Below are 17,455 nucleotides of genomic sequence, written 5' to 3'. Positions count from 1 at the left end.
TATATTCTACTGTTAATCTGGACATGCAACTTCCATTGACTGCACAAAATGGCATCTTTACAATTCTTAAATTATCATCATAATGGCCTACATCATGCATGAGTCAATGCAATTTAATATGGTTCAGAATAAAGCCAAGATGGATGCCCAATTCCCAATTTTAGGCATGCAACCCTGGAACGTCTTTTGGAAAAAATGAAATAATGCTCTTGGTAGGCTGTTGGGTTCGTCTGTTTTCAGCATAATTGCCATCTCTCAGCTTCCTAATACCCTTAAAACCTCTGAGAGTCTTTAATGTACAAAGTTCAACAGAAACACCTTCAAAACAGATTAGTTCTAATTATGTTTAATATTGGTTTGCTACTTTATTGAATAAACTACATTTGCTTAAAAAAAAAAAAAAAAGGAAATTCACTTAACTGCATGTCAGTCACCCAAGTTTTAAGTGTACAAATGAAATGGAAAACATTTATTACACAAATTTAATTACAATTCTAAGAAATAAACATGCAAATTAGATAGAGTTCAATTTGCAGATGCTAATCCTCATCCTTGATCTTGTTCCTTCCTCCCTTGATTTTCAGTCTGTGCGTCTTCTTGATTCCTAGGGTGCCAGGCAGCCAGAGGTTTGGTTTTTCACAGTCGGAGGATCACTGTTTTAAAGAAGTGTTATATTTAGCACATCTGGCATAGTGGCAGTAAACAAACATTATAGTCTTTGTAACACTTTTGTGCAGGTGCCTTCTCCCGATTTTATTAGGTCTATGCCTTCCAAGCCTCTGCCTTCATTACACCTAAAATGACCCATCTCGGCTATGGAGGGGTCCCTAGACAGAAGTTATGAATTAATGTTTTTAAAAAATAAACTCTGAGGCCACTATAGGAGAAAATGCAAAAATTCTGATTCCAAGGCTTAAATTACATTCTCTTCAGCAAGGACAATCTCTTGTATTACTTTTTATTTCCTGGAGGTTTTCCCTGGAGGCTCCCCACCCAGAAAGAGTTGCCAGTTCAAGTTGCAGCAGGACCAAGGTTGCTTTTTTTTTTTTTTTTTTTTTAAATACGTACGCAGCTCAGGAGGGAAACGGGCGGGGGCGGCGAGGGAGAGTAACTGTTTGGTCCTGCAAAGACATCTGTTTCTCATCTCCGTTTGCTGTGGCAAAGGAGAAGAAAGTCTTTTGCAAACGGTGGGAAAGGCACAGATTTTTTTTTTAATCACACGCACACACAACAACAACAAAACTAAACCAAATTTTAAAAGACAAGACATCTCGGAAGGTTGCAGTGTGAATACATTATTCGGCTGGAGCCGAGCCCCCAGGGTTAGGGCGGGAGCCGGAGAGCGCGTGGGGTCTGGGCTGCGGGCTGGAGCTGGGCCCGCGTGTCCCCGGGCACCGGGAAGGGAGGGGAGGAGAAGGAGGAGGGAGGGCGGGAAGGAGGGAAGGAGGCAGGGGGCGGGCTGGGGTGGGGGTGCGGGAAAGGCGCCCCGTGTGCAGCCTGAGGAGCGGCGGCGGCGGCGGGAGCAGAGGGAGGGAGGGAGAGCGGGCGCGCTTGTCATGTTCCCTCTCTCACCCTGGGGGCATCCTGCAGAACCTCTCCTCGGAAATCCACGGGGAAATGGCAAACAGGATTGACGGGTTTCACACGCTGCTCGCTAGACAGAGCCGCTCATTACCATAACCGTCTGCAGCGACGGCGGCGCAGCGCCCGAGTCGCGGCGGCGGGACCTGCCGGGACCCTAGCCCGCCGCGCACCCGCAGTCACCGCCGAGCGGGCCGCCGGGCCGGGACCCGTGAGTGTGCACCGGCAGCCGGGCTGGCGCCGAGCCCAGAGCGGACCAGCAGCGGCTCAAGCGCTGCGGCCGCTGCCTCCCCGCTGACCCCGCGGTAAGAGCCGGGCTGGGCGCGGGCCGCGGGGGCGGGAGAGGGCCGGGCCGGGTGGAGAGGGAGGGCCGGGCCGGGTGGAGGGCGAGGGCCCCCCGGGGCTCCTGCCCGCTCAGACGGGCACCCACGCGGCCTCCCGCGCGCCCTCTTGGCACCAGGGCTGCGCCGAGGTCACCGAGTGGACTCGCAGCGGCCGGAGCGGGGTCGGGGCGGCGTGGGGGCCAAGGCACAGCTGGGCGCGGAGGCGGCGCGGGCTTTTCCCTGGGCTAGCGTGCGCCGCGGCGCCTTCACCAGGGCGGGAACCGCCGCCTCCTCTAGGGCTGCTCGGGCTGCCACCCGCGCGCACCGAGACAACTCCAGGGGCGGGTGGGGTCAGAAGCTCTGGTGAGACCTCAGGGTCCTCGGTGGTCGCTTAATCCCTCATCCTAGGGGACGGGGGTCAGTAGGAGGGGTTCCCCCAGGTCCGGATGCCGCGGCGCTTGGCAGGTGGGGAGAGAGGGATTGTGGATGTCAGGAGCGCGCGTTTGCAAGAAAAAGGAATTGATGCAGTAGCTGACACCTTCTGTCCCCCGCCACCTCCGCCCCCGCACCCTCCTCCCAGGCAGCAGAGCCGCGCTGCGGGCGGCGGCGGCTCCTCTGTCCTCAGCTCACCTCCCCGGCGGGCTGAGGCTGCTGCCCGCCTGGTCCACGCCTCCGCCTCTCTCTTCCCTTCCTCCCCTCCAGCCTCTTCGGCCCTAGCAACTTTCCGAGTGCCCAGCTGCGGTCGCAGAAGCAGGGAAGAGGCGTCCTCGCCGCCAGGTCCCATGGGCGCAGGGCGCTCCCGCGGCCGGGGGCTTCCGGCGGGTTTGGCCGGCAAGGGAGGGAGGGAGGGCCGGGCCGGCATCTGCTGCGGGCTGGAGCGCGGGGGCCCGGGCCAGCCCCGCCAGAGCCCTGCCAGCCGCCGTGAGTCATTTCCTTGGAATCCTACCTTTGGTGTTTATTTCCCTTAGAAGGAAACTTGGTTGAAAAAAAAAAAAAAAAAAAAGGATAAGACATAAAGAATAATAATAGCTCTTATTCTTCCGAAGAGGCACACGGCTCCGGCACCGTAGAAAGACAACTTGCCTTTGTTCCCGGACACTTGGGGTGTTGTTTACTTTCTCCTGCGGCCAGCGGCCGACTGGGAGCTGCTGGCTACCCCGGGAGGGGCTGAGGGCTGCGGCACCGACACCCCGGGGGTGTGTCTGTGCGGGAGCCAGAATGTGGTTGGTGGCTGCCGCCCGCCTTCAAGAGGTCGGCCCTCCAAACCTCGGACCCCCCCCCCCGCCCCGCCGCCAACACACACACACACCTTGGGCACCGGGGCTTGGACATCGGAACACCCCTTCGTGCTCTTTAAGCCCACCCAGCACCTGCAGCCCCAACCACAGGACCCAGCTTCAAGCTCTTGACCTCGTAGGGCTGCAGCTGAGACATGTACTTCCCAGGGCAGACAGGTGTACTGCAGGGACCGGCAGAAAGCGACATCTGTCTGTTTAGAAGGGTTGAAGGATTTTGTTCCGCCCATCCAGTCCCTTCCACTACCACCACCAGGAGCCGGACAAGCTATTGAGATCATTTTAGGACAATGTGGAGGTCAGGGGCTTGATGCCATTTAAGACTGGCAGCATCGATCGAGGGTGGAAATACCCCTTTACTTCCCTGCTTTCCAGTGCTGGAATCAGACTGCTAACTGCTGTAATGATCTTAATCAAATGCTCTCCAGTTTTCAATGACAGATGGAAGAAGAGGTGAGCGAAGAATAACCTGGCGCCCCTTGTTAGATTCAAGGTGCCGCTGAATTCATAGCTATCCTGTTTTGTGTGCCAGCCACTCCTATTAGCATCATAATTGCTTTGAGGAAAGAATAAGCACAACTCATCTGGAAAAAAACAAATTGTGTAGAAATGTCTGGTAACTTTACTATGAACATTTGCTGGAAAAGCTTGGCATTCTAGCCCTCAGCCTTCTGGGGATGCTGGACATGTCATTCCACTACAGCCACCTGGGTGTCAAAACAGACATTCAGGAGCCTGAGGATGAAGGGTTAGGGCTTGTTTTGTTTTGTTTTGTTTTTTTAATCTTTTAAACCCATGCATAGGCAAAACACACTCTAACACCCTCCTGTTGAATCCACCACCTCAGATGTTAGAAAATAAATTTTGTCATAATGTATATCCTTTTATTTGTTTAATATTAATAGAACATGAATTTGTGGACTTGAACTGCTGACATCAGTAGCAGAATTATAATATAAATCTCATCAGACTGAGAATTATGACAGTTTAGATCTCTACATATAATATGAAGACAGATTCATGTTAAGCATTTGTGCTTAATCCTGCAGTGTCCAATTTTTCATGAACAGTCAACTTGCCTTCTTAATTTGTTAACATCCAGTGTTAAGTTTTAAATAGACTAGGAAGACTCAATTGCAAAATCTCCTCCCTGTTCCCAAATAATCCCAATTCATTCACGTTTTATTCAGATTTACATAAATCACTTGCAGAACTCAGCCTCTCTAGTTTAGGGTTTTGTGTGTAACAGTTCTCAATTTACAGAAGAAAAACTTACTAAAATTAGATATTGTGAACAAAAAAATAGCCAAGATAAATACTGTTATGCCATGTTTCCAGTTCACATGCATAATAGCATCTCATATGCTGGAAATAATGCTAACAAATAGAAACACTGAAATCCCTAACAACCAAAAAACTCCTACCAAAAAGTTATTAAAATATAAACAAACTCTGACAAACATAAAACAGCACAGGGCCCATATAATGTCCTATTAAACAAAAGTATTTTGCTGCCAGGGGCCTGCAAATGTTTTTCTTTCTTAAGGGGCATGAGTTTGTCAACTTGCTTTTGTTTACATGAAATAAAATTCTGCATAGGCAAAAGCCTTGCATCTTATTCCCGTGATCTAACACAAAAGTGAGTGTAAACTTCAAACTAGAAAATGTTGATTCTTTCAATAAGAACAGGCTGCTGACTGTTGAAAAGCTGTAATTCATGTGCTCTTGGCAATAGTATTTCCTGATATGATTGTCTCTTAGAATAGTTTAAGAGACTGGACCATTTCATGAGAGTCTTCCAGGGAATAAATCATCATGAAGTTTGATACCCTACTTGGATGTGGAGTTTGAGAAGTGATGGACAGAAGGGCTTAATTTGTTAAGTCAGTGTAGGCTAAATTTCTTTGTTGATGACTCAAAGATAAAAATAAATGACATGTCCCATCGCTTATTTATAAAGATTTATCTTTTGCCCACTTGTCTTAAGGTTTACTAATAAGTCCTTACTGATGTCTCTTTGGAGGGTGTCTTAAAAGAGAAAGGGGAAGTGTTTTAGCAGCCCAAACCGGCTGAGTCCTAATTCTCTCCACTGACCTGTACACCTTCCCTGTCTGTCAAAAGGTCTTGCTTCATTATTCTGTGTGGTTGGGACAGAATTTGGGACCTCAGAGAGAAGACTGGGTGAAAGGTAGAGTCATTGCTGCCAAGAACTGCTCTTTTAGCCAGAAGGACGTTGTCACTTTAATGATGCTGTTTTGCCTTTCCCTGGTGTTTTTCCTCCTTTTCCTTGGAAGTGGACCCCTGTTATGGCATGTAAGTAATAGTCTCCCATGAGACAATGATAGATTCCCAGTCTTTCCCAAAAACATTACAAGCTATATAATTTGGAAAAGAAAGCAAGAACTGGGCCCTTAGTTTATATCTGAAAAACAATCAATCTTCAGAAAGCAAGCCTGAAATCACTTGTGTGACAGTTCTTGAAACCACAAAATGAGATAGTGGGGGCTTGGGTCTCGTAAAGGGATTGGCAGTTAAGGAGGCACTGAGGCTGTGCTACTGTCACCACTGGTCCATGGCTGCTAGGTCTTTTTACCTTCATATCAGACTCTCCTCTCCCTTGAACTTACTCTTGACCCTACCTTGAGAGCTGCAAAGGGCCAAGTGAAGACACAGAGCCCCCATGAAAGCGGCCCCACTGCTTGAGCTATAGAGGGGCCCAGGAAGCCTCACAGAGCAGAGGCTCCCATCTCCCTGCAGGCCAAAGGGAGAAGGGCGTGAACTGGAGAGAAGGGCAGTGATGTGTTGCCTCTTGGAAAGTTCCTGCTCTGTGTCTGGGCTTTGCAGTGTAAAGAGTTGTTGGCTGCCTCTGGCCCCAGAGCCTGGCTCCTGTTTAATATTCTGCCTGCTCCGTTGATGTTGTGCTTGGCTCCTGTGGGACTGCAACTCACGGCTTGAAACTGGAGCCAATTTTCTGTCTTCATCTCGCAGTGTTTTGACTGGAGGCAGATCCAGTTCAGGCCGATCAGGGCTGGTGGAAACAACTACCAAGTGTCTCTCTGTCTGCTTTGCTTTGGGAGAAGAAAGTGGAGGGAGCCCCAGCATGTTGTAGAGGAACTGGCCTGCGGAAACAAGAGGAGGAGGGTGCAGGGGGCAGCGGAACAGACTGAACCTCAGAACATCAGTTGGAATTACGGTGGATATTTCTGCTTCCCCTGCCCTTTTCTTTTGATTGATTAGTGGATTTCATCAAAGGAGACTCCCGGGGGATTGACTGGAAAATTGATTTTGCCTTATTAATAGAAAGGAAGAGCAAGGGTTTTGGCTTCTTAGCAGTACATTTTCTTTGGAAGGTCAGGAGGAAAATGTGTTTAGGAGGCAAAGCAGCTGTCTAGAAGAAGGCTGAGGGGAATCTGAGAACAATAAGAAATGAGGTTTTAAAGATCCGCCCATGAAATGCAGATTGCTGAACACAGAGGCTGAGCTAATAGCAGCTAGAGAGTTTGCTGGGGTTTTCTTTGAAAAAATAATAAAATGTTTCAGGGTGAAGGGGAGGGCCGAGAAGTAAAAGTTTCCCAAAGCAAAGAAATGAAGATGCCAAGGCCGTCCCTTGGCTTGCTCTTGATTAGGGCTGTTTTCTTCATTCTTGTTTTTTTTTTTTTTTCTTTTCAGATCTGAGGCTGTCAGAGATGACTCTGGTTCTGTCCATGAATAGATTCTGCGAGCCCATTGTCTCGGAAGGAGCTGCTGAAATTGCTGGGTACCAAACACTATGGGAGGCTGACAGCTACGGAGGCCCAAGCCCCCCAGGGCCAGCACAGGCTCCTTTGCAGGGAGACCGGGGAGCTGGTCCCCCGCTGGCAGGTATTTCCCTTGACCCCCTGCCCCGCTCCTTGCTGCCCTTTGCAGTCAGCCTGGTGGGCAGGAGGTGGTGTCTGGAGTGCCCCTCTGAGCCAGGAAGCTAAAGCTCCAAGGACTTCCCGGGCTGCTGTGCACCTCTCATAAGTGAGTCCAGAGCTCCAGAGAGAGGACCAAAGGTGATATTTAAATTGTATTCAAACCTGTGTCTCCCCATGCTGCTGCTTGAATTATAGTCTGTATTTTTAAGAGGGCCAAACCAGATATTGAAACTCTGAGTTTGGGTTTTGATTTTCTGCCCTGTGGAACTATATGGTTCTCTCACAACTATGAAAGCTCTGGTGGGCTCAACAATGACACCTTTATCCCATGAGATATAAAGGAATCGGCACTTTGCGCCAGCAGCTATGTGTCTCTTTTCTTTATTAACCCATTTATGCCCAGTGTTCCATTATTGGAACGCTAAGCTTGTGGAAGTTATTTCTATCCTACTGTTCAAGGTCATCACCAAGGTCTGACTTCACACACAAAAAACGTGCAACCTCTGGCATAAATGGGTTAAGCACACAACTGGCTTTGGGATTGTAGGAAAAAATTTAAAGCCAAGAAAATAAAAATATGTTCTTCCTGATTCTTTCTGCTTATGGTTTAAGTTCCTTTGGATTTTTGTGCAGTATTAGCTATTTTTTAAAATAAACTAAAATATAAAACAAGTACTCAATGAAGTCTGTTTTGCTAAAAAAGATTAAAAACTGTGGTCTTCATGGTTGGCATACTACATTTTGAAGAGTGAAAAGGACATTAGTTACCCAAAATTTTAATTCAAATTTTAAAAATTTGAATTTTGCATTTTGAAAAAAAGGAATGTTATAATTCCAATATGCCGATAACCATTTGTTCACTAACCTAAAGCCAATAATATTTTAAAGTTGTTTAGTTATCAGTGGTTACAGTTAAAGATGTATGCATTTGAACAGTGGTGCTATGTTGTCATAGGTTTAATTAAACAATTTAAATAAATACTAATATATTTTAGAGAAATTACACTCCTCCCCTTTATGAATATTGCAGTTTCCTTTTGCATAGATTTAAGATTCTGCGTATTTATTAAATGCTAAAGTATGTGATTTTCCTCTATAATTGCCTAGAAATCTTTTCCTAGCCTGGGTCACAGGATTCCATATGATAGCAACTATTAAGACAAATGTTTATTTTTAATCACCACATGGTCAGACAAATATGCAGCCAAGTTATCATCTAGAAGGACAGGAAACGAAAGTATTTTGTTTGGAGAACCTCTGGCAAACCGCATGTCATTTGTCATATCTGATTTATTACCACAGGATCACATTACAGGGGAACTTCAAATCCTCTAACAACATCCAAGATCGCATACTTTAAGAGGAAGTATGTGGAAGAAGAGGATTTTCACCCACCACTCAGCAGCTGTAGCCATAAAGTATGTTTCTTTTTAATAGTCATTATTTTTATTAAGAGTTTAAGATACTTAGTAACAGTTGCTTGATCCACTTCCAGGAATTAAATTGTTTCACCCAAGCAATGAAAATGAGCCACTTCTCAGTGGAGCCTCATTAATCGTTGTCACTTTTTTGGGTCCTGTGTTATTTTTCACAAGTACTTGAAGAAAAAGCTGGCAAGAGCTGTTCTACCCAGAAATGTCAAAATTATGTAATCCAAGGAATTTTTTTAACATATGATTTAATATTTCTCAGACTGCGTTTCGGGTTATGGTTCTTCCGCACTTTCGTGTGTGGGGAAATGCTTGTTCTTTCCCGTGGTATTCTCCCCAGTCTAAGTTCTGGCTCCTGCAGCCAATGTTACTTCTGTGTGTGTCCACATGGGGGTGGTTACGCAGAGCTTTTCCTGACCTTTTGTGGGTAGACTCACCATCCTTGAATGTGTGTAGGCAAGTAGAAATATGCACTTCCCTGGACATTGGTTACATGTAAGTTGTTGAAAAATATACTTCATTTCCAAGAAAAGACCAAAGCTAACTTTTTTGTAGGTATAGTTAAAAAAAAAAAAACAGGATGGGGAAATTGCATAGAATTGTGAAACTGGGCACCTAAACTTTTGAAATATCAGTTCGTTTTTCTTTAGAGTTACCTTCCTTCAATAACTATCTGCTGATTTAATTGAGGCAGGTATAACTGCAGACCATAGTTGTCTGAAATGCAGAGAGGATTTTCAATTTGTCTTCCTCTCTGTCTTCTCTTGTCTTCCCCCTCTGCCACCTCATCCTTTAGATGTTACTTTTACCTTGCTCATGAAAAGACAGCAGAATGCATTGGTAGGTACTGGGCTTTTCCCTGCATGTGTAGTCCCTGCCTTTGGTCAGTATGGGCTGGTTTAGTTCACAGCTCCTCAGGTTATGCTGCCAGTTTGCTTTTTTGATGACCTGGAATAGCTGGTCCCCCGGACACAAGCAGTTTATTTCCTTTTTAGTTTCTGTGTTGTGGTTGTAGCAGTTTCCCAGTTGCTACTGCATTTGCACCAACCATCACATAGTGATAGTGTCACACAGCTCAGGAGTGAGCCCTCTCAGTTCCTCTCGGCATCTCATCTCCCACTCAGCTCCACAAGGAAGCCTACTTTGGTCCTTCAACTGACAGATTCTGTCAGGGCCTGAGCCTCATTCATTATTGTGTCCTCTTATCAAGCAAGGATAATTGCAAGTATGAAACCCAAAGGATTAAAAGAGGGACAGTATTAAAAGCCAAATCTCATGCTCCTTGATGGCTAGACCAGGGTTTGAAGTATATTCATTGTGACTTGCATTTTGACATCATTTTAAAAACACGTATTGATGTATAATATATGAGTTATGTGTCTGTGTGTATGTGTATTTGTGTAGACACACATAAAAAAGTACAAGTATCACAGTACAGCTTGATGAATTTCATGAGGTGAACATATCCATGTAACTAACATCCGGGTCAAGAACCAAAACATAACCAGCAACCAGAATCCTCCTTGTGCCTGCTTTTAACACTACCCTTTGCCCCACTCACCCCAACTCTGAAAGTACCTCCTCTCCTGACTTCTAATAGCTTAGATTAGTTTTGTGTTTCAGCATCTTCCTTACTGGGCCATAATAGATCAAACCACCTGAACTGTCCCTCCTGAGGTCTGCACTGTGGCTTGATTCCTTAGTGCTTGACCATACCAGTGAATCAGGAAGTGGGTGGGCACTCCAGCCAAGTGACAAAAGGGAACATCGGCAGAATGGGGGACAGCGTCTCTAAATGAACCTTGGGGAACAAGACCACAACATGCCCAGACCCAGACAGTGCCAAGAAAGAAGTATGCTATGATGGTGTTTTCTTATAGTCCATTTTCTAAGCTTTCTCTCTTCCTTTTTTGTTTTTTTTGTTTTGTTTTGTTTGGTTTTGGTTTTGGTTTTGGTTTTGGTTTGTAGACCATCTCAATTTTTGAGGAACGAGCCCACATCCTTTATATGTCCTTAGAAAAGCTAAAGTTTATCGATGATCCTGAAGTATACCTCCGAAGATCTGTCCTTATAAACAATTTGATGAAAAGGATCCATGGAGAAATTATCATGCAGAATAACTGGTGCTTCCCTGCCTGCTCTTTCAATGGCACTTCTGCCCAAGAGTGGTTTATGGCTCAAGACTGCCCTTACCGAAAACGACCACGGATGGCCAAAGAGGAATGTGAAAAGTTTCATGCCTGCTGCTTTTACCAAGAATGTGGTGGCCACTACCTAAATGTACCCCTTTCTGTCAATGCTAATGTTGGAAGTGCCTCCACTGCTGCCTCCTCTCCCTCCGTCTCTTCTTCCTCCTCATCCTCCTCTTCCTCTTCCCCTTTGTCTTTACCGAGTTGTTCCCACCAGGTGGATTTCGATGTAGGCAGTGCACCTGTTTACAAGAGTGATGGCCAGATACCTGCCAACGAAATCTTTGTCACTAATGTCAGATCACTTGGTGTTCAGGAAAAGGCCAAATTAAATGAGGAGAAAGCAAATAATGACACCAACAGAGATGGTGGCCCCCTCAGCCATGAACCTGTGGGAAATGACCTTGCTTTTGAGTGCAAAGGCCAATTTTATGATTATTTTGAGACCGGATATAATGAAAGAAACAATGTAAATGAATCTTGGAAAAAGTCCTTACGGAAAAAGGAGGCTTCACCACCAAGTAACAAACTGTGCTGCAGCAAAGGAAGTAAAATATGAGCCATCTTCTCACCGAACTTTGAAGCATGCACAGCATGATCAGTTAGCTCTCATAAATTTTATTTTGAATGGATTTTGTACAACTGATAAAATTATGCCATGAACATGCCGTGTCATTTTAATGCCTGGAGAGCAGATTGCATAAAACATCTGTATAGTAGGCATCAGCGAGCTTCTTATAAATGTGGTGATTTTTACCAAGGAAATGATTGACTTAATGCTTAAAAGTATATCATAGTTTTCTGACAGAAAAGACCAGTAGATTAGATTGGGGGGCAATGTGCCCTTGCAATATTTCCATTGCCCCCCAAGGAGCCTGTCACTAGCTAAGAAATTTCTACATGTTTGCCGATTAATTAGGGAGTTATTTGGTAAGCAAATCAATATAACCAGCAAAGATACCTGCTTCTTCTATATGATATAATTTTGTTTTTAAATAAAAGACTGAAGACAGAGAGCTAGATGAAATGGCTTAATGGTGCTGTTAAGTATTTGTACCTAACAGTCTTGCGTGACAGATGAAAATAGGATGTAACATAATGAAACACACCTGTCTAGGGGCGGCAATCAACAGTCTTACACAGAGAGGGTATTCCCTGCAAGTTTCTGGCTTGCCTGTGATGAGTGATGAGGCTTTTAGAGAGGTGTTATACAGGGCGATTTTTGGTGCCTTACTTTATCTTAATTTTTGCCAATGTGAAAATTAAGGATAAATCAGAGTTACAGCAGGGATTTAACAAACAGGAAAAAAAAAAACACACACACAGGGTGGATCAATATGGTGTGGAAACTGTTAACTTCGAACTATTGTGTTCAACTTTTGATTCGACATCTCTATTCTTCCTTTATTTTTGATGCCCAATTGCTTTTGGATTTGGCATTTTTTCAATAGGGATGGAGGAAATGAGAGAGAGCTGTTAGAAAGCAGCACGGGCTGCTCGAGCTTTTCTATGGCAACTGTCTGTTGCTGGGGTTTGGGTTTTCTGGGTTTGGGGTTGTTTTGTTTTGTTTTCTTGTCCAATGAAGTTCACGAACCAGTGGCATGCATTATACTTTTCTCTGTTTTGCATCATTTCACTTGTTTAGATTATAAAAGCATGTGGGTTTTTATATATGAACTTTGCTGTTGATTAAGAAGCACAATGTTATAAATGATGTGGTGATCATTAAGGTTTATCTTAAAGAATGTAAAGACTTTAGTTTTTTGAAAGTTATTTTGGAGAAATGGGACTTAATTTATAATAGTTACTATGTATTTGGTCTACATTTTCCAAATAATATCTTTAATTTGTACGTTTGAAAAGTGTTCAGAGTGGCCCTCCTACCATCCTTCCTTCCACTCCAGCCAACTCTTCCTGCCATTCCAGTTTCCAGGTTTACTAATTGACTTGGACCTGTTTAAACAATACTTCACAGAAACCAAATGCCAAATGGAGGAAATAAGTAAACCCTCCCAGTTTCTCCAAGATAAAGCTTTTTTATTATTGCTATTAATATTAAATATAGGTCTCATTCATACAGTGTATGAGTAGGATCATTTGGACAATTGTCCACAAGGACCAATTTTTCAAACATTTTCTTGCGTTATAGCTAAATACTCTAGTAATGTTTTGTCCTTTATTTTCAATATTTGATAAACATTTGATGTTCAAAACTTAGCTAATAGATGCTTGTATATGAATGTGTTGTAATAAAGTGAGGTTTTCTTGATATATATTTATTAAAATGATAAAAATTCGTTAAGATTTTTTAAAATTTTAATGGCTATTGGCTATGTTTCTCTTTTCCATTATTCTCTCTCCTTTAAAAAACTCAAAACATCTAGAAACTGTAATGGATAGTGGCCACACAGGAGTTTTCTAAATTAAAGAGTATTTTAAAATGCCAATCTGACAGGTGTTTTAGAATGATCCTAGTTTGTAAGTTTAAGTTTCTGTTGATTAAGAAGCACAATATTAATAGATGATGTGGTGATCAATAAGGTTATGTCTGAAAGAATGTAAAGATTTTCCTTTCTGGAGTGTGTCTGAAAAAAATTGTATAGCATGAAGCCGTAAATACTGAATCTTAGCTGATTGCATTATGAAATGTCGAACTGTGAAGATGACCCATATGTAAACGGTTATAACAACTACAGATTATTGCTAGTAGCATTCCATACAATTGTGTATTAATGTTCTTAGGAGCTAATATTTGATAAAGGGGGAAAGCTAGTTAAAAACTAATTTGTCAAATGTAGCATTCTTATTACGAGTGTCATATCTCATGGAGATTTAAATATGAACGAAAGGATTTATCCTTCTGCTTTTTAAAGGCCCCAGCCTTACTAGACAGTGTTTTTCTTGATGGCCAAAGCTGTAACATGACAAAGTTGATGATTTTCAGCAGCACTCACCTGAGCTGTGAGCGCCTGCACCTGTTCGGTAGAACCCACTAGAATCACTTCTCTGCAGGAGAAGTGATGCCTTTGAATCCAGCAGAATAAAAATCTGTTCTTTTTAGTCATCGTCAAGTTTTTGTTTCCAGGATATTTCTAGCATCACCAAAAAATTTTCTTCACCAAAAACTAATTCCTAAACACCCATCCAAACTACAAAAATTCTCTTGTTAGTAGGTGAGAGTGCTAGGACTTCCTGTGTTCACCTCCCATGCACCCAGAATTGTCTTTTATGCATGAGATATTCCATTAGATTTTCCTAGAGTGGCCAGGACACCCTTCATAGTAAGTTAAATCTCTTAGCTGGATTCTATAGTTTTATCTTGAGCAACTTGGAAAAGCTAAGACATCCTCCACCCACACTGCTGTCTACCCGCCTGGAAGCAGCACCTTCTCTCATTGCTGTGCTGTGCTTTAAGGAAAACCTGATATGACAGAATCAAGACTATTAAAAGATAAATGAAGGGAAACCTTCATTTAAGAAAGTGGCCTTGCTCCCCAAGAGTGCCTTTAATTGCTATTCCCCTAGGCATCTGGGTGCATATCATTAATGAAATCATTAACCTTTGTCTCTGGTCCTTCCTTTCTAAAAATGGCAGATTATAGAAGGTGGTCTGGCAAAGGGATTTTCAAAGGGCAAAAGTCTCATCATCATCTTTCCACTCAAAATCCTATTATTCTATACTTCACTTTGCAGGGGTCCTAGGGACAGGATTGCAGGGACAGGGGACATGGGAGGAAGAGAGAAAAATTCAAAACCAGCAGATGCCACTATCTGGCAATGAATTGAGAATTAGGGTAAAGCATCTTTGGCATGATCTTTTATTAAGACAACAAAAATGTAGAACATTTTACATGCTACTTTGTTACATGGTGAAGCAAGTGAATGAAAGTATTTATTTTTAGAGCTCACAGTTAACTCCATCGAGACATGGCTATCCATCCCTCCAGTTATGAACTTGTATTACAGCTCCGCTTGGTGACTTCCTTTCTGTGTATCAGGAGCAGAGCAGAGGACAACTTGTAGAAGACATGACCATTAAGAGACATCAACTTCACAACAAATATAAGACAAGGATACAAGGATTCCTATGTGATGCGGCTAGGTTTTTATATCCTTCTAACAAATGGTGAGCAGGAGACTTTTTTTGGGAAATAATTAGTTGTGAAATTCCATTTTTCGAACAGCCCCTTACATTTGAAGTTATTTCATTTGTAGTTAAGGTTATCACACCCCTGCCAATTTTGCTAGATCTTTTCAGAGACAAGCATTCAGCATGGCATTAGTAACGGTGGTTTAAACTAGAGGCAGAACTGTCCCATGAAGAGGAGAATGATATCAGTATTTAAATAATAAAAGAAGAGACAATGTATGGTTTGTAGTGATTCATTTTAAGATTGCTGTGTTTTGATTCTGTGGTTTAAAATAAATGCATTAAGGATCTTTTAAGTTACTACAAGATGCCTCTGTTGCTTTCTTAGCTATAGTGCCTAAGCAAGGTATATTCTCTTGACATGGCTAAAACATCTCAATTTTATGTGATATAGCTACACGACCGGGGGTGAAAGAGTTACTAGTTTGGAGATTATTTCCCAGCCCTGGGTACCTGCCATATTTGAGCTGGGAGAACTCACTTAGGAAAAGCACTTGCAAAGATGTAAGTTATGAACACTTGAATCTCGCATCCTGCCATAAAGTGCATCAGCAAGTGAGTTTAATAAAACATGCTGTTTAAAATAGTCTGTAATTTCCTGTTTCTGCATTTCCCTTCAGTATCTGTGACAGGCTGAAGAACGATGACTAAACGAAGGGAATTTACACAAGCTAGTCTGGTGGTGTTTGCAAACCATCGCCATGAGCTTCATCTTCTTTGGTAAACAATCCGCTGGTGGGCTGTCTATGGTTGGTTTCTTTTCCTTGTTGTTGATCCAATTTGTTAATTTTGAAAATGCAAACTACTTATTCACAGCGTGGAAACACCTGCTTTTGACCACAATGAAACTGATAGAATGTATGGGGATGTATTAGTGGTTTCTCATGACATTTCTTATATTTCTCAACCCCATTTTTATGACTCTTCTCGTGATTTAAAAATATAAAAATGTGATAAAATCTTGTTGGGAGGACCTACCTATAAAAGAACTTGCAGAGATGTAAGTTATGATCTTGCTTTCTGCCAAGATCTCCAAGACAATAGGCAAATATCAGAATTTTGGGAGAAAGGGATCTAACGTACCCTAGTCTTGTGCTGCACAGACCAGCCTGGCCTTCAGCAGGCATTACCTCTATCCAGATCTTTCAATGGAAGCAGCTGAGTCCAGGCATCAGGCATGTGATTCTCCACTGCCTCCTCTGGTCAGTACACACGTGCTTCAGATACCCTCTAAAGTGACTGCAATGAACTAAGCTCAGATGTGCTAAGACCCTGGTATCCTCTCAATCAAGAGATGAGTAGATCTCTCTGAAATATACTTGGCACAGCACTCAGATATCTATACCATCTTCAAAACTTACAACATCCCTGTGTGCACAATAAGGAAAAGATCAAGAATGACAGGCTATGCAAGGGATTTGGGCAAAAGGTTAGGGAGTTGATGTCTGGTCCAGTATGCTGAAGGAAGTCTGAAAAATACAGTGCTCCCCGTACACTGCGGAGTGAATACACTCTCTTTAAGGAAAAGTCTAAAGACTGCAAGAGAAAGAAGACAGAATTTTTTTGTTTCCTCGTCAAACCTCTTTAGGAAAACAGAAAAAAACATTTCAGGGACTAAAGGATTGTTTTAAATGTTTTTGCAGGAAGAGAGACATGGCTTGTCTGCCCTTTCTTGATCTGGGAGGGGCTCTCCTTGTTCTCCATGTCCTTAGAAACCCACCAAACTGTATTTGTGAACAGGTATGGTCATTAGCCCAAGGAATCTCTCTCCTGTTCAGTTTAGGCACAGAGGTTGTGGGTTTCTCACAAGACTGGAGTATGGCAGAGGGTTAAGAGTAGGGGGTTTGGAGTTAGACTGCCTGGATGAAAATCTCAGCTCTGCCAGGGTAGCTGTGCAAGCTTGGCCTTGGCCAACAAGCCACTTTACCTCCTAGTGCCTCAGTTTACTCATCTGTAAAATGGAGCAGCACACATTATCCACCTCACAATTGTCAGGATTAAAGGTTTTAATATCAGGGAAGTGACTCAACATTTCCTGGGTGTACATTATGGGTTTGCAACGAACGTGCCTCCATGACTCCTCCATTACTGTCCTTGAATACCCTGCAGGTGGAATCCAACTGTGCCAGATCCTCCTTTTGGTGGAAAGTATTCAGCCTCTTTGGTTCTGTACAGCAAGCTTGAAGTTAAACAGGGGGATGGTATGAAACCTGGGGTCCCAGGGCCCTTAGCTATGAAAATAGTCATGGTGTCCTCGAGATATGTTTAGTATTTAAAATACCTTATTGCAAATCATAAAATCTTCTGAAAGTGGTTGCACAGGCTAACCCCACATCAGATTTCCTTACCTTTGGCTGGAATTAAATCAGCTCCAGGCTATCACAAACTGAAAAGAAACTCTGACTGGGAAAATGAAGGCATTATCCTTAATAAATACAATATGTTTGTCAGACAGAATCTTTCAGAACATTCGCTATGTGAGGGGAATAAGAGGTGTCCCTTACAAATGGAAAGATTAAAAACCACTAACCTCTGACTCATCTCCAGGATTTGCCAAAGTTCAAGTTTATTCAGTTGTTGTATCGAATAAT

General features: G+C 43.3%; 2 protein-coding genes across 8 annotated transcripts; one reads left to right on the top strand and one right to left on the bottom strand.

Moving 5' to 3' along the window:
* Window positions 1-330: 330 nt before the first annotated feature.
* LOC100999979 (cuticle collagen 2-like) lies at window positions 331-3,607 on the bottom strand. Of its 5 annotated transcripts, none has more exons than XM_031655997.1 (4): window positions 2,535-3,607; window positions 1,573-1,654; window positions 1,069-1,153; window positions 331-653 (listed from the first exon to the last, which is right to left on the bottom strand). In XM_031655997.1, the coding sequence occupies exons 1-3, from the start codon at window positions 2,832-2,834 to the stop codon at window positions 1,074-1,076; spliced, it is 462 nt and encodes a 153-aa protein (XP_031511857.1). In that variant the 5' UTR covers window positions 2,835-3,607; the 3' UTR covers window positions 331-653; window positions 1,069-1,073. The 5 variants fall into 5 exon arrangements, with proteins under 5 accessions (XP_031511857.1, XP_017805203.1, XP_031511861.1 ...); XM_017949714.3 differs by having other exon boundaries at window positions 1,069-1,121; XM_031656001.1 differs by lacking the exon at window positions 1,069-1,153.
* Window positions 1,153-15,167, top strand: SERTAD4 (SERTA domain containing 4). 3 transcript variants are annotated; one of them, XM_031655971.1, is made up of 5 exons: window positions 1,153-1,322; window positions 1,591-1,886; window positions 6,869-7,060; window positions 8,398-8,513; window positions 10,494-15,164. In XM_031655971.1, the coding sequence occupies exons 3-5, from the start codon at window positions 6,886-6,888 to the stop codon at window positions 11,271-11,273; spliced, it is 1,071 nt and encodes a 356-aa protein (XP_031511831.1). In that variant the 5' UTR covers window positions 1,153-1,322; window positions 1,591-1,886; window positions 6,869-6,885; the 3' UTR covers window positions 11,274-15,164. The 3 variants fall into 3 exon arrangements, with proteins under 3 accessions (XP_031511831.1, XP_003893193.1, XP_003893194.1); XM_003893144.5 differs by lacking the exon at window positions 1,153-1,322 and having other exon boundaries at window positions 1,525-1,886; window positions 10,494-15,167; XM_003893145.5 differs by lacking the exons at window positions 1,153-1,322; window positions 1,591-1,886 and adding an exon at window positions 3,607-6,392.
* Window positions 15,168-17,455: the final 2,288 nt, after the last annotated feature.

The sequence above is a fragment of the Papio anubis genome, chromosome 1, assembly GCF_008728515.1.
Source record: "Papio anubis isolate 15944 chromosome 1, Panubis1.0, whole genome shotgun sequence".
Classification (NCBI taxonomy): Eukaryota; Metazoa; Chordata; class Mammalia; order Primates; family Cercopithecidae; genus Papio; species Papio anubis.
The sequence above is the reverse complement of the archived record's forward strand: the minus strand, read 5'-3'. Positions and strand labels throughout refer to the sequence as shown.